This window comes from Rhinatrema bivittatum, chromosome 11, assembly GCF_901001135.1.
Source record: "Rhinatrema bivittatum chromosome 11, aRhiBiv1.1, whole genome shotgun sequence".
NCBI classification, from domain to species: domain Eukaryota; kingdom Metazoa; phylum Chordata; class Amphibia; order Gymnophiona; family Rhinatrematidae; genus Rhinatrema; species Rhinatrema bivittatum.
In genome coordinates this window covers 49,978,808-49,994,262 of record NC_042625.1, presented here as the reverse complement: position 1 = coordinate 49,994,262, position 15,455 = coordinate 49,978,808, and the positions used below count along the sequence as shown (strand labels likewise).

At 50.7% G+C, this 15,455-nt stretch overlaps 1 protein-coding gene across 1 annotated transcript in view; it reads right to left on the bottom strand.

Moving 5' to 3' along the window:
- CLTCL1 (clathrin heavy chain like 1) overlaps positions 1 to 15,455 on the bottom strand; it is a 118,888-nt gene that overhangs the window by 70,564 nt on the left and 32,869 nt on the right. The window contains 4 exon segments of the mRNA XM_029619101.1: positions 572 to 703; positions 858 to 1,010; positions 1,102 to 1,302; positions 11,035 to 11,232. Coding sequence (XP_029474961.1) covers positions 572 to 703; positions 858 to 1,010; positions 1,102 to 1,302; positions 11,035 to 11,232 — 684 coding nt within the window.

The following is a 15,455-nucleotide window of genomic DNA, read 5'->3' as shown; positions in this document are numbered from 1 at the left end:
TGAGATGAAGTGCGCATCCAGAAGAGGGTGGGGAAATGCTGCCCTATGGGTCCAAGGAAGATGGAGCTGCAGTGTGCACTGCTTATACTTTCCATTGTTTCAAACAGAAATCCAGAATGAAACTGCTCTCCACATCTGTGAACAAGAAAGGCCCAAAGATGCTGTCCCTGTACTTCGGTCTTCTTTTGGGAATGCCATTTGCCCTCACTATATGCACCATATTCTTCACAAATGCACACAAGGTGCAACTAAGGGCAAGCACAGATTCAGCTGTTTTAATTTTGCTGAATTAAAGATTTCCACCTCCTTGTCCCCATTGCTTACTTGGAAGGCTGGTGCAAGAATATTTGCCACCCTAGGCGAACCTTTGGTCATGCAGCTCTCTCCCCTCTCCCCCCCCAAATGGTCCTCCTGCACAGCACCCCTTCCTGCCAGCAGCAATGGCTCCAGCCCAGCGCTCCCTCCTTTGGTGGTACTGGCTCTGGCACAGCATCCCTCTTGGCCTCATGCTGGTGGGAGTTTGCTGCCCCCAAACTATTGGAGCTCTAGGCAACTTAATGGAAACACCAGCCATGCTCACCTGGTTAATGCTGGCCAGTGGCTCCTCATCCTGCACCAGCATCTGAGCGAACTGCAGCCCTTGCTCAGGACTGATGCGCATCACACTCCTCAGCAGGAAGATCCAGTCAGGAGTGTACGCGACCTGTGGGGCACAGAACACCCAGAAACCAAGTTCTTATAACCCACAAACTGCACCTACACATTACTCAGCAGCACAGGGCAGCAGACAGTGGGACATTATTAGTCAGCATAGGGAGGCAGGAGATCTCGTGGGACGAGGGAGGTGCAGCACTCACCTTTTTGGTGTACAGCACAATTTTCTGGAACTGACCCGTCTCTGCAAAGCACTGGATGACCTTGTTTGGCACGTTGGCACGGAGGTAAACACTGAGGGCAAGGGTGGGATCTGCTGCCTTCACCAGGTCTCCCAGCTCTTCTGAGCACTCCAGCTGTGAACGCAGACAGCAGGAATGAAGCAGGACAGCACTTCCTACAAGCAGCCAAAGCACAGCTGGAGTTTTACAACTGCCTCACACACACCTTATCTTCCTTCAGCCATTTCTCCAGAAGCTGTTTGCGGCCCTGCTGTAGCACCGGGCGACAGAGTTCCAGGGATTCAAACTTGTTCAGCTGACCTTGATCCAGCAAGATCCCAAAGTACTGGAGAAGTGGCGAGGCTTGACCTGGCTGGGCTGGTACAGTCTGGAATTTCCGGATGGTGTCACTGGTGCGCAGGATTCCCTATAGCAGGGGAAAGAGAAGCATCATGTCCTTTCACTCATGGGCACCTGAGGTTGTACAGCCCCTCCTTCCCTCTCTGGCGCTGCTGAGCCACAGTCACACAAATGTGAAAGATGGCATAGAAGGCAAATTCATAGCCTGCATCTATACCTTGAATTAGTCTGCTGGGCCTGGCTCTCCCTCTCCTTTAAAACATAAGAACATGCCATACTGGGTCAGACCAAGGGTCCATCAAGCCCAGCATCCTGTTCCCAACAGTGGCCAATCCAGGCCACAAGAACCTGGCAATTACCAAACACGAAGTCTTTCCCATGCTACTGATGCTAGTAATAGCAGTGGCTATTTTCTAAGTCAACTTAATTAATAGCAGGTAATGGACTTCTCCTCCAATAACTTATCCAATCCTTTTTTAAACACAGCTATGCTAACTGAACTAACCACGTCCTCTGGCAACAAATTTCAGAGTTTAATTATGCGTTGAGTGAAGAAGAACTTTCTCGAATTAGTTTTAAATGTGCCCCATGCTAACTTCATGGAGTGCCCCCTAGTCTTTCTACTATCCGAAAGAGTAAATAACCGATTCATATCTACCCGTTCTAGACCTCTCATGATTTTAAACACCTCTATCATATAAGAAAATTATTACTTACCTGCTAATTTTCGTTCCTGTAGTACCATGGATCAGTCCAGACAGTGGGTTATGTCCCCAATCCAGCAGATGGAGTCAGCCAAAGCTTCGAGGGGGCGTCACCATAAGTACTACTACCCCCTCTGCAGGAGTTCAGTATTGAGTATATCAAAGCCCGAGTAAACAAACCCCCGTATTGGATCAAGTTTAAAGTAAACGGCAACAATAAGCCGCTTAACCTAAGTAAAGAACTGCAACCGTCCCACCAACGGGTAGGAGGTGATGAATACCGCGTATCAACCCAACCGGGAACTGTGACAAACAGTGAAAACTGTATCGTAGAACAACGGCCAAGCAGGATTAGAACCCAAACGCGGAGGGCGTCTGGACTGATCCATGGTACTACAGGAACGAAAATTAGCAGGTAAGTAATAATTTTCTTTTCCCTGTACGTACCTGGATCAGTCCAGACAGTGGGATGTACCCAAGCTTCCCTAACTCGGGTGGGGTCTTGCGAGGCCTGCTCGTAGAACCTGTTCGCCAAAGTGTCCAGAGACAGAAGAGGCGAGGTGCAGACGATAGTGCCTCGAGAACGTGTGTAACGATTTCCAGGTGGCTGCTCTACAGATTTCTTGAGAGGAAAACCGAGCGAGCTTCCGCCCAGGAAGCCACCTGAGAGCGTGTAGAGTGCGCTACAATGCCAGGCGGGGGAGTCCGCCCCACCCCAACGTAGCAAACGGCAATGCCGGCCTTCAGCCATCTAGCAATGGTCGTCTTCGAGGCCTGAGATCCTTTCCTAGCCTGAGATCCTTTCCTAGGGCCGGACCAAAGTACGAAGAGATGGTCAGAAGTCCGGAGATCATTCGTAGCCTCTAGGTAGAGGAGCAGTGTGCGCTTGACATCCAGGAGTCGGAGAGCCGACGGCAGTTCCACCGTCTGATTGACGTGGAACGTAGACACCCCCTTCGGAAGGAAGGAAGGAACAGTGCGAAGAGAAACTCCAGAGTCGGAGAAACGGAGATAAGGCTCTCTACACGACAGGGCCTGCAGCTCCGAGATGCGTCGAGCGGAGCAGATGGCCACCAGAAACACAGTCTTGAGGGTGAGGTCCTTGATCGTCGCATTCCGCAGTGGCTCGAACGGGGGCCCCGACATGGCACGGAGCACAAGGTTGAGACTCCAGGAGGGACAAGGATCCCGCAACGGAGGCCGCAAATGCTTGACACCCTTTAGGAAGCGAACAATGTCCGGGTGTTGCAGCAGAGAGCCCCCGTCGCGCAGGAGCGAACCAAGGGCGGCCACCTGAACCCGGAGCGAGTTGCGGGCGAGCCCCTTGTCCACCCCCGCTTGTAGAAACTGAAGGATCTGGGGAGCAGAAGCCGAAGCAGGTCTCGTGTTCTGGTCAGTACACCACAGCTCGAAAACCTTCCAGACCCGAACATAGGCCACGGCCGTCGAAGTCTTTCGGGAACACAACAGCGTGGACACTACCGCCTCCTGGTAGCCCTGGCGCCGAAGACGGTGCCTCTCAAAAGCCAGGCCGCAAGACAGAAGAGTTCTGCCTGATCGAAAAATACCGGGTCCTGGTGCAGGAGGCAGGGGAGATGTCCCAGTCGGATGGGTCCGTCGATCACCAGGTGGAGAAGGTCCGCAGACCAGGGTCGTCTTGGCCACTCTGGCGCGACGAAGATCACAGTTCCCTGATGAGCCTCTATTCTGCGGAGTAGTCTTCCCACCAGTGGCCAAGGCGGGAACGCGTATAGGAGAAGACTGGTCGACCACGGAAGCACTAGAGCATCCACTCCCTCCGCTCCTCGCTCTCTTCTGCGACTGAAGAAACGGGGAGCCTTGGCGTTTTGTGCGGACACCATCAGATCCATGTGGGGAGTTCCCCACCGCTGGACAAGAAGTTGCATCGCCTCGTCGGAGAGGGACCAAACTCCGGGATCCAGAAGCTGGCGACTGAGGAAATCCGCCTGGACGTTGTCCACGCCTGCGATGTGCGAGGCCGCCAGGCGGACCCGATGACATTCCGCCCACTGCATCAGCATCGCTGCCTCGAGCGCGACTTGCGGGCTGCGAGTGCCGCCCTGGCGATTGATATAGGCCACCGTGGCCGCGTTGTCCGATAAAATCGGCAGGAAGTGTCGCAGAGCTAGTCTGACCGCTCTGGTCTCCAGGCGATGGATGGACCACTTTGTCTCCTCCGCGGACCACGTCCCCTGCGTGGTGCCGCGGCCGCAGACCGCTCCCCAGCCGACGAGGCTGGCATCGGTGGTGACCACCACCCAATCTGACAGGTCGGGGGACACGCCGCGAGCCAGATTCTTCGGATCCATCCACCAGCCCAGGCTGATCCTGGCAAACTGCGGCAGGGGGAGGAGCATCTGGTAGTCCTGCGACAGCGGTTTCCAACGGGAGAGAAGTGCTCTTTGTAGGGGCCGAAGGTGCGCAAACGCCCAAGGAACCATGTCGATGGTGGAGCCCATCACCCCCAGGAGCTGCAGGTAATCCCAGGAGGTGGGAACTGGTAACGCAGAGAACCGCTGTATGTGTTCTCGCAGGGCGTGCGCCTTGTCTAGGAAAAACTTCGCTCGGATGAGCCAACCGTCCAGGTAAGGAGGAACTAAAATACCCTCTTTCCGAAGAGCCGCCGCCCCGACTACCATGATCTTGGTGACAGTGCGCGGTGCCGTCGCCAACCCGAACGGGAGCACCACAAACTGGAAATGTTGGTCCAGGATCATGAACCGGAGAAGACGATGATGCTCCCGGTGGATGGGGATGTGAAGGTAGGACTCCGTCAGGTCCAAGGAGACTAGGAACTCCCCTCGATGCACCGCCGCAATCACCGAGCGCAGCGTTTCCATCCGAAACCGAACCACCCGGAGGGATTTGTTGACTTCCTTCAAGTCCAGGATGGGCCGGTAGGAGCCGTCCTTCTTGGGTACCACGAAGTAGATGGAATAATGGCCCAAGCCCACCTCTCTGGAGGGCACGGGCGCAATGGCGCCAATCTCCCGAAGCCTGTCCAATGTCAACTGCACCTCCCTTCGATTGGAGGCCGATCCGCAGGGGGAGAAGATGAACCGTCCCCTTGGAGCACGGACAAATTCCAACGCGTAGCCGTGTTCTATGGTGTCCAAGACCTACTGGTCCGAAGTGATCCGCGCCCACTCCTTGTAGAAAAATGCCAGCCGTCCCCCAATCCGGGGGACGGTGGAGTGGGCGAGCCGAACATCATTGGGAGGACATGGGAGAGGGTTGTCCCGTTCCCGAGGTGGGACGCACAGGCCTACACCCGCGAAAGGAGCGGGACCAGGTCTGCGACCTGGGGGCAGAGGGCCTGGAGACCGCCGGTCTGTAGTTCCTATAGCGCCGTTGCGCCCTGGATCTGGTGCGGGAGGACGAAAACGCCCTGGAGGGCCGGTACCTGTCCTCCGGCAGGCGATGGACTGCGTTTACCCCCAGTGACTTGATGATCTGGTCCAAATCCTCTCCGAACAGGAACTTACCCCTGAATGGCAGGGAACCCAGGCTCGACTTGGAGGAAGTGTCCGCCGCCCAGTTGCGAAGCCATAGAAGGCGACGCGCCGCCACTACCGAGACCATGGATCGGGCCAGGACCCGAAGCAGGTCCTAGAAGCAGGTCATAGGAGGCGTCAGCCCCGTACGCCACCGCAGTTTCCAGCCTATCCGCTTGGGCGGCCTCCTCGGCCGGCAGAACCTGAGAGGTGAGAAGTTGTTGCCCCCAGAGAAGACTCGCCCTCTGAGCCAGCGAGCTGCACATCGCCGCCCGCATCCCCAGCGCGGAGACCTCGAAGACCCGCTTGAGGAAGACTTCCAACTTGCGATCCTGCGTATCCCGTAAGGCCGCGCCACCCGTCACTGGTATGGTCGTCCTCTTCGTGACCGCCGACACCGCGGAGTCCACTTTCGGAACCTTGATGAGATCCAGAAAATCCTCTGGTAGCGGATACAGCTTCTCCATGGCCCGACTGACCTTAAGGGAAGGCTCCAGGGCGTCCCATTCCCTAGTAAGAAGCTGCAGGAAAGAATCATGGATGGGAAACGCCCGAGCCCTCGGCCGGAGGGCTGCCAGCACCGGATCTCCCTTCTTGGCCGACGTGACGACGGCGGGCGCTACTGGAGCGGGCGGGTCCGGCGGCGGATCGAGATCCAGCTCCTGGATCAGGAGTGGAATAAGTTCGTCCAGCTCTTCCCCCTGGAAGAGACGCAGCGTGCGCGGATCGTCCCCCTCTGTGGTGGAATCGCCTTGGCCCCCTTCTCCCAGGTCCGGCCCAGGAGACGCCGGGCCTGTCACTGCTCCCCCGGAGCCCGCAGGAATCCAGGTGCGGGCAGGAGGCAGGGTGGCCCCCACACCCGCCGGGACGGGGGGGGCCTGAGAGGGAGGCGAGAGCCGCGGGACCTTGGCTGGAGACGGTGCTGCAGGAGCGACGAGGCCCTGCAAACACGCAGTGTGCATTAACAGTACAAAGTCCGGGAGGAATCACGGCCTACTCGAGGAAGCCCCGGAGGGGGGGGAACCCCGTGGGACCCTGGCCCGTCAGGCTGTTGTCCGGCAGCAAATTCGGTGGAGAAACCTCGGGAGAGTCCCTGTCATCCAGCGCTGCCTGAGTCCCCTCAGGGCGCTGGGCATGTAAAATGGCCGCCGTTCCCGCCAGTAATGGGGGAGGGGCCGGCCCGCGCCGCCCGGGCATGCCTGTCAAAAACGAAATTTCGCTAAGGGACTGCGACGTGCCCTCCCCCCCGGGGAGGCACCGGGCACAGATCCCTGCACGGGCAATCCGCGATCCCGGCTCACCGCAGGTCGAGCAACGTGCCGGCTGCGGCATCGTGAGCACTGCTGGCAACGGAGACAGGCAAAATAAACGAAAAGCCTCGGGGGGGGCCGCGAAGGAAAAACGCCGGCGCGGGGGGGCCCGAGTGGCCTGCACTGCCCGCCAATGAAGAACGGTGCCGCGGGGGGGCCCGAGCGGCCTGCACTGCCCGCCGATGAAGAACGGTGCCGCGGGGGGGCCCGAGCGGCCTGCACTGCCCGCCGATGAACGGTGCCGCGGGGGGGCCCTCCTGGCCTCACAACCCGCCAACGAAGATCTCCCCGCTCACCTCCGCAGCCCACGAGGAACCGACAAAATGGCTGCTGGTGAGGGAGAAAAACGCGGCGAAGCCGAAGCAGCCGCGAGCAAAATCAGCTGTAAAGAAAAACACAGAAGAATGCACTTACCCCGGGCCACAAGGTACAGCTAGCACCGAGAGAGAGAGAGAGAGAGGGAGAGACAACGCAAAAGGAAGTCATGCCGTCCCAAATTGAAGCCTTTTTAACTTTTTTTTTTTTTTTTTTTAAATAAAACAAACTTGATCCAACAGAAACAGTGAGAGAAAAAAAAACAGAGAAGACAAGCAATCACTGTAAGAAATGGTTTTTTTTTAACAAACTTGATTCAAACTTGATTCCAAAGAAAAAAGGCAATAGCCCAAGTCAAGGCAGCCAAGTACAAAGTGAAAAGCTTATGCTGAATTGGGAGCACTCCAAATTCCCTACTCGCATCTGCTGGAGTCAGAAGATACTGAACTCCTGCAGAGGGGGTAGTTCTACTTATGGTGACGCCCCCTCAAAGTTTTGGCTGACTCCATCTGCTGGATTGGGGACATAACCCACGGTCTGGACTGATCCAGGTACGTACAGGGAAGAAATGGTTTCAGGCAATCTGGAGCAACCCAGATTCTACTACTCGCATCTGCTGGAGTCAGAAGATACTGAACTCCTGCAGAGGGGGTAGTAGTACTTATGGTGACGCCCCCTCGAAGCTTTGGCTGACTCCATCTGCTGGATTGGGGACATAACCCACTGTCTGGACTGATCCAGGTACGTACAGGGAACCCCCCTTAGCCGTCTCTTCTCCAAGCTGAAAAGTCCTAACCTCTTTAGTCTTTCCTCATAGGGGAGTTGTTTCATTCCCCTTATCATTTTGGTAGCCCTTCTCTGTACCTTCTCTATCGCAATTATATCATTTTTGAGATGCGGCGACCAGAATTGTACACAGTATTCAAAGTGGGGTCTCCCCATGGAGCGATACAGAGGCATTATGACATTTTCCGTTTTATTCACCATTCCCTTTCTAGTAATTCCCAACATTGTTTGCTTTTTTGACTGCCGCAGCACATTGAACCGACAATTTCAATGTGTTATCCACTATGACACCTAGATCTCTTTCCTGGGTGGTAGCTGCTAATATGGAACTTAACATTGGGTAACTATAGCATGGGTTATTTTTCCCTATATGCATCACCTTGCACTTATCCACATTAAATTTCGCCTGCCATTTCGATGCCCAATTTTCCAGTCTCACAAGGTCTTCCTGCAATTTATCACAATCTGCTTGTGATTTAACTACTCTGAACAATTTTGAATCATCTGCAAATTTGATTACCTCACTCGTCGTATTTCTTTCCAGATCATTTATAAATATATTGAAAAGTAAGGGTCCCAATACAGATCCCTGAGGCACTCCACTGCCCACTCCCTTCCACTGAGAAAATTGTCCATTTAATCCTACTCTGTTTCCCTGTATTTTAGCCGGTTTGTAATCCACGAAAGGTCATCACCACCTATACCATGACTTTTTACTTTTCCTAGAAGCCTCTCATGAGGAACTTTATCAAACGCCTTCTGAAAATTCAAGTACACTACATCTACTGGTTCACCTTTATCCACATGTTTAACAACTCCTTCAAAAACGTGAAGCAGATTTGTGAGGCAAGACTTGCCCTGGGTAAAGCCATGCTGACTTTGTTCCATTAAACCATGTCTTTCTATATGTTCTGTGATTTTGATGCTTAGAACATTTTCCACTATTTTTCCTGGCACTGAAGTCAGGCTAACCGGTCTGTAGTTTCCTGGACCGCTCCTGGAGCCCTTTTTAAATATTGGGGTTACATTAGCTATCCTCCAGTCTTCAGGTACAATGGATGATTTTAATGATAGGTTACAAATTTTTACTAATAGGTCTGAAATTTCATTTTTTAGTTCCTTTAGAACCCTGAGGTGTATACCATCCGGGTCCAGGTGATTTACCACTCTTCAGTTTGTCAATCAAGCCTACCACATCTTCTAGGTTCACCGTGATTTGGTTCAGTCCATCTAAATCATTACCCATGAAAACCTTCTCCGGAATGGGTATCTCCCCAATATACTCTTTAGTAAACACCGAAACAAAGAAATCATTTAATCTTTCCGTGATAGCCTTATCTTCTTTAAGTGAACCTCGATCTAACGGTGAGGGAGTTAGTTGGACCTCGATCTAACGGTCCAACTAACTCCCTCACAGGCTTTCTGCTTCGGATATATTTTAAAAAGTTTTTATTGTGAGTTTTTGCCTCTACGGCCAACTTCTTTTCAAATTCTCTCTTAGCCTGTCTTATCAATGTCTTACATTTAACTTGCCAACGCTTATGCATTATCCTATTTTCTTCTGTTGGATCCTTCTTCCAATTTTTGAATGAAGAACTTTTGGCTAAAATAGCTTCTTTCACCTCCCCTTTTAACCATGCCGGTAATCGTTTTACCTTCTTTCCACCTTTTTTAATGTGTGGAATACATCTGGACTGTGCTTCTAGGATGGTATTTTTTTAACAATGACTACACCTCTTGCACACTTTTTACCTTTGTAGCTGCTCCTTTCAGTTTTTTACTTACAATTTCTCATTTTATCAAAAATTTCCCTTTTGAAAGTTTAGCACGAGAGCCGTAGATTTGCTTACTGTCCCCTCTTCCAGTCATTAATTCAAATTTGATCATATTTGAATTATTGCCACTATTGCCAAGCGGCCCCAACACTGTTACCTCTCACCAAATCCTGTGCTCCACTAAGAATTAGATCTAAAATTGCTCCATCTCTTGTCGGTTCCTGAACCAATTGCTCCATAAAGCTATCATTTATTCCATCCAGGAACGTTATCTCTCTAGCGTGTCCCGATGATACATTTACTCAGTCAATATTGGGGTAATTGAAGTCTCCCAGCAATAAGTGCAGAAAAGGAATTTAGTCCAAACCATGAGGGTTCATCAAAGCTCTACAGAGCAAGTAGATTTTTATTCATTTTAGGCGGCAACTCCACAATTTTAGAAAAGCAACAGATTAGAATGCGTCCCCCGACACGGTCCCGTGTTTCGCCGAGGGCTGCATCGGGAGGGAGCAAGAATTTTCACAAAACACTGTAAATAAAACATACACTGGTAAGGACATAGAATGGCAAGTAGTCGACATAGATTACAAATGATTATACACATACCTGAATGCTGAAGGAATTCAAAATTGGCAGGGAGCGCGTCCATCTTAGATGCAGACAGGCATTTAAACCACACGGAGTTGGCGCGAACTCAGGTTGACAGGTCACATGGTCAGACGGGGCCAATCACAGTTGCCCCCGTTCCTGAGGCGCAACTAGCAGTGCAAACAGCAATTAACCTAGGTGGCCCTGACAGGTTTTTAAGCTCTGTAGAGCTTTGATGAACCCTCATGGTTTGGACTAAATTCCTTTTCTGCACTTATTGCTGGGATATTTGTGAAGTGCAGTAACTTGCTCTATTGGTTTGTTGGTAATTGAAGTCTCCCATTATTACCGCACTACCAATTTGGTTAGCTTCCCTTTTTTCTCTTAGCATTTCACTATCAGTCTCACCATCTTGACCAGGTGGACGGTAGTATACTCCTAATACTATAGTCTTCCCCGACACACAAGGGATTTCTACCCATAAAGATTCAATTGTGCATTTAGTCTCATGCAGGATGTTTATCCTGTTGGACTCTATGCCATCCCGGACATAAAGCGCCACACCTCCTCCCGGGTGCTCCTCTCTGTATTGCGATCTAGTTTGTACCCCGGTATAGCACTGTCCCATTGGTTGTCCTCCTTCCACCATGTCTCTGAGATGCCAATTAAGTCTGTGTCATCATTCACTGCTATACATTCTAATTCTCCCATCTTACTTCTTAGACTTCTGGCATTAGCATACAAACATTTCAAAGTTTTATCTTCCATAGCTGTCCTGAAGGGGTACGGAACCAGATGGTGCTTACCTTAGGTGCACATGCCGCAACTTTAGCTGCTTCTGCATAGTTTCCTTGAGCAAAAAGGGTGTTAAACTTCCTAGCAAAGAGCTCTTCAGCGCCAGCAAGATTACTGCGGATGGCCATGCGCAGCCCCAAGTCAGGATTCTGCAGCACATTTGTCGCATAGTTCACAATATTCTCCTCTTCCACGCACACAGACAGCACCTGAAGGAGGATGACATAGTAAGGTCTCAACAGCTAGAGCAGATCATCCAGTGAGAGTTGGAGAAAGCCTGCATCTCATCACCATAATTTACAGCCATCAGTACTCCCAGCGATAAGCATGATTGCCCCGCTGCCAAATATTTTCTGGCAGTGTACATGGTACCAAACCTCTCGACTATCAATCCCTAGCAACTGCTCTCAGACTCTGAAAAGATGGACCAAGGGCTGGAAGAGTATCTATTGTTCTGCTAGGACATCAAGCTTCCTAAAATAAAACTCAGGGTTTAAGTTTTCTGGTTTATTGTACAATGTCAATATAGAAGCATGCAATAGATTGGCAGATGAAGACCAGCAGACCCATCTCCCCTGTCCATTTTCTCTTCTTACTGCAGCACTGAAGAGTACCTGATTTTCAGGTGTACATTTCCCTTCCTCACAATCCTGTGGCTGTCCCATGTCATTTGGAGGCCGTTCTATAAACCCATTATGCTTTTGGATGAAAACATACTTCACAAATCTTCCTCTATTCAGCCTCATATCATATCCCCTTGCTTTAGAAGTTCGTTTCAGTTGAAACGCACCTCTCGAAAGAAAAATTGGTTCTTACCTGCTATTTTTTTTTCCTGTGGTATTGAAGATCAGTCCAGACTTCTGGGTTTTGCCTCCCCTACAGCAGATGACAGAGAAAGTTTTACTGACACTGCCTCCTAACACAAGGTGCCTCCTGCAGTCCCTCAGTATTGAACTGTACCCAAGCATAACAGAAATACAACAAAACTCAACTCAGCAAAAAACTAAATTCCCCCCTGAACGAGCAGAGGAACCAGAAAATTGACAAACTGACACACAAAACCCTGTGTAGGAGTAATCAAAACCTAAGCCGTTCATAGTATTTAACATTTTTCTATACCGACCTTCATGAAAAAGATTCATATCAAACCGGTTTACATGGAACTTAGGGACTAACTAAATAACCATATAACAAGAAGGCCAAAGCAAAGTTACATATAACAAGGAGATTGAACTTGGGGGCTAGAGTAGCCAGGAAGTAGAAAGACAGCAATAAACCAGAAGTTAAATACATATGAAGAATACTCACAAAATTACCAGATGAACAGATCAAGCGGACTCTTCCCCAGTGGGCGGGACTCTGGACTGATCGGTGCTACTACAGGAATGAAAATTAGCAGGTAAGAACCAATTTTCCTTTCCCTGTACGTACCCAGATCAGTCCAGACTCCTGGGATGTACCAAAGCTTCTCTACACAGGGTGGGACCGAGAGACCCACTCGAAGCACACTCTCGCCAAAACCCATGGCTTCTGGGGCTTGGCCATCCAAGCAATAATGCCTGGTGAAAGAGTGCCACGATTTCCAAGTAGCCACTCTACAAATCTCCTGCAGCAAAACTTGACGACGTTCGGCCCAAGAGGCCGACTGAGAACATGTAGAATGCACCCTTAGCCCCTCTGGGACCGGGCGACCTTGACAAATATACGCAGAGCTAATAGCTTCCTTCAGCCAGCGCGCAATTGTGACTTTATGACCTCTCTTTGGTCCACTCCATAACACAAAGACAATCGGACAAACGAAAATCATCAGTGACCTCCAGGTACCGCAACAAGGCACGCTTTACATCCAACCGCCACAACTCCTTCTCGTGGGGTGATGCAGGATCCAAATTAGTGAAGGATGGAAGCTCCACTGTGATTCAAGTGGAAAGATGACATGACCTTCGGGAGAAAAAGTGGAACCATTTGCAAGGACAAGCCCATATCCGAAAATCTCAAAAAGGGCTCTCGACATGACAAGGCCTGAAGCTCGGAGATACGGCGATCCGAACAAATTGCCACCAAGAGGACCACTTTCAAAGTGAGATCCTTTAAGCTAACCCTTTTAAGAGGCTCGAACGGAGGAGCGGAAATGCTCTTAAGGACCACGTTAAGGCTCCAAGAAGGACAAGGCTTTCAAACCGGAGGGCACAGATGTTTGGCTCCCCAAAGGAAAAACACACCATGTCCGGATGTGCTGCCAGAAATACTCCATGCATTTTACCTCTGAGACAACCCAAAGCTGCCACCTTGACCCTGAATAAATTAAAGGATAACCCTTTAACTAACCCCTCCTGCAAGAAGGCCAAAACATTTGCCTCAGACCTGTACAGGATCCAAACCCTGCTCTGAACACCAGGCCTCAAAAACCTTCCATAATCTTGAATAGGCCAGAGACGTGGAAGCCTTCTGGACTATAAAAGGGTAGGGATAACTCCATCGGAATAACCATCTCTCTTCAAACGCTCCCTCTCAAAAGCCAAGCTGCTAGACAAAAGCGATTGGACCGATCTAAATAAAAGGGACCTTGTCACAGAAGGTTCGGAAGATGAGCCAACCGCAGGGGACCGTCCACCACAAGGTTGATCAAATCCGCAAACCAGTGATGCCTCAGCCACTCTGGGGCAATGAGAATCACGTCACCCGGATGAACTTCTATGCATCACAAGACCTTTCCCACTAACAGCCACGGCGGAAACACATACAGAAGGACACCCTTCAGAAAGGGTATCTACTCCCTCTGCTCCTCTAGAAACATGGGGCTTTGGCATTGTGGAAGGTTGCCATGAGATCCAGAGCTGGTCTGTCTCACTGTGTGATGAGACATCGCTTCATACGAGAGTTCCCACTCCCCTGGATCCAGTTGCTGCCGGCTCAGAAAGTCCGCTTGAATATGGGATGCTGCCAGGCATTCCAGATACTGCTCCGCCCAAGTGACAAGTCCCGGGCCTCTTAAGCCACTGCTCGACTTTTGGTGCCCCCCTGGCGGTTGATGTAAGCCACAGTCATGCATTGTCTGACAGGACTCTCATCTGCCTCCCCCTTGACCAAGGGAAGAAATGCCTGCAATGACAAATGTACGGCCCTCGTCTCTAGCCGATTGATGGATCACGAGGCCTCCTGTGCCGACCACCGGCCTTGGACAGATTGGTTCTGGCACACCACTCCCCACCCGGAGGAGACTGGCATTGGTGGTGACTATCGTCCAGAGTAGGATCTCCAAATCTAACCCCTTCCGTAACTTGTCCGGAAAGAGCCACCACGAGAGACTGGAACAAGAAACATCCGTAAGGGGGGGGGGGGGGGGGGGGAAGGCATCTGGAATTATTCTGACAACAGGTCCCAGTGAGATAGTAAAGCCGACTGAAGTGGCCTCATATGAGCAAACGTCCAAGGGACCAACTCCAAAGTGCTAAGTGCCAAACACACTTAAAGCGCTTCTCCACGGACACAAGGATACCATTCCAAAATTTGTAGAAACAAAATATACATTTTTTTTTATTGTATATCAATAAGCAACACAGTACCCTTGGGAGGTACAGATGGCAGGACTTCTGCTTATGAGAAGCACTAGCCTCTGTCTCTCGGTTTGCACATTAGCTACCTCTTCTTTTTATAGATGAAATAATCAATCTGAAGTAAACAAGTCCCTGAATTGCATGAAACTATGGGAGTATCACATACAGTTTCTCATATCAAAAAGATAAATTAGACCTATATTACCCTGATCCCCTTCCCAAATTGAGGCCCACTTGCCTGATGTTCACATCAATCTTCTGTTAGTCCTCTGTCCTGTCATTTTCTTCACCCTCAGAAAGATCTCCAAGACCTAAGCTGTTTGTTCAGGTGCTACTGTAGTTCGAATATTAGCCTGAGATTCTGACCTTTTCCTTCTACTTTTTTGTGACCCTATGACCCTCCATCACAAGGTTTAGACAGTTCCGGCTGCTGTCCAGATGTCTCCTGTAATTTCTCCAGGTCAGGCTCAATAGTGCATATAGAGTTCACATGGCCAGAACTGCAAACAGGCCAAGGCAGCAGAGGGGGATTCTGGGTCAATCACAGTCTCCAGGCTCACATATCAAAAGTATAGGCCATAGAGCCAAGAACTTGCAAGTAATCCCAGGCTCTTGGCATTCGCTTCCCCAGACCATGAACTTACACCTGCAACTTGGAAACTCACTCTTTGGTGAGGAACACCTTCCCCACTCTGGTATCGAAATGCGCCCTCAGGAATTTCAAAATCTGGGAAGGGGACAGATGACTTGTGGACAGATTGACTATCCATCCAAAAGACTTTAGGCGCCAGAGAACTAAGTCCACTGCCTCCTGGCAACGGGTCTCCGACTTCGTCCGAATCTGCCAGTCGTTTAGATAAGGGTGGACCTAAGAC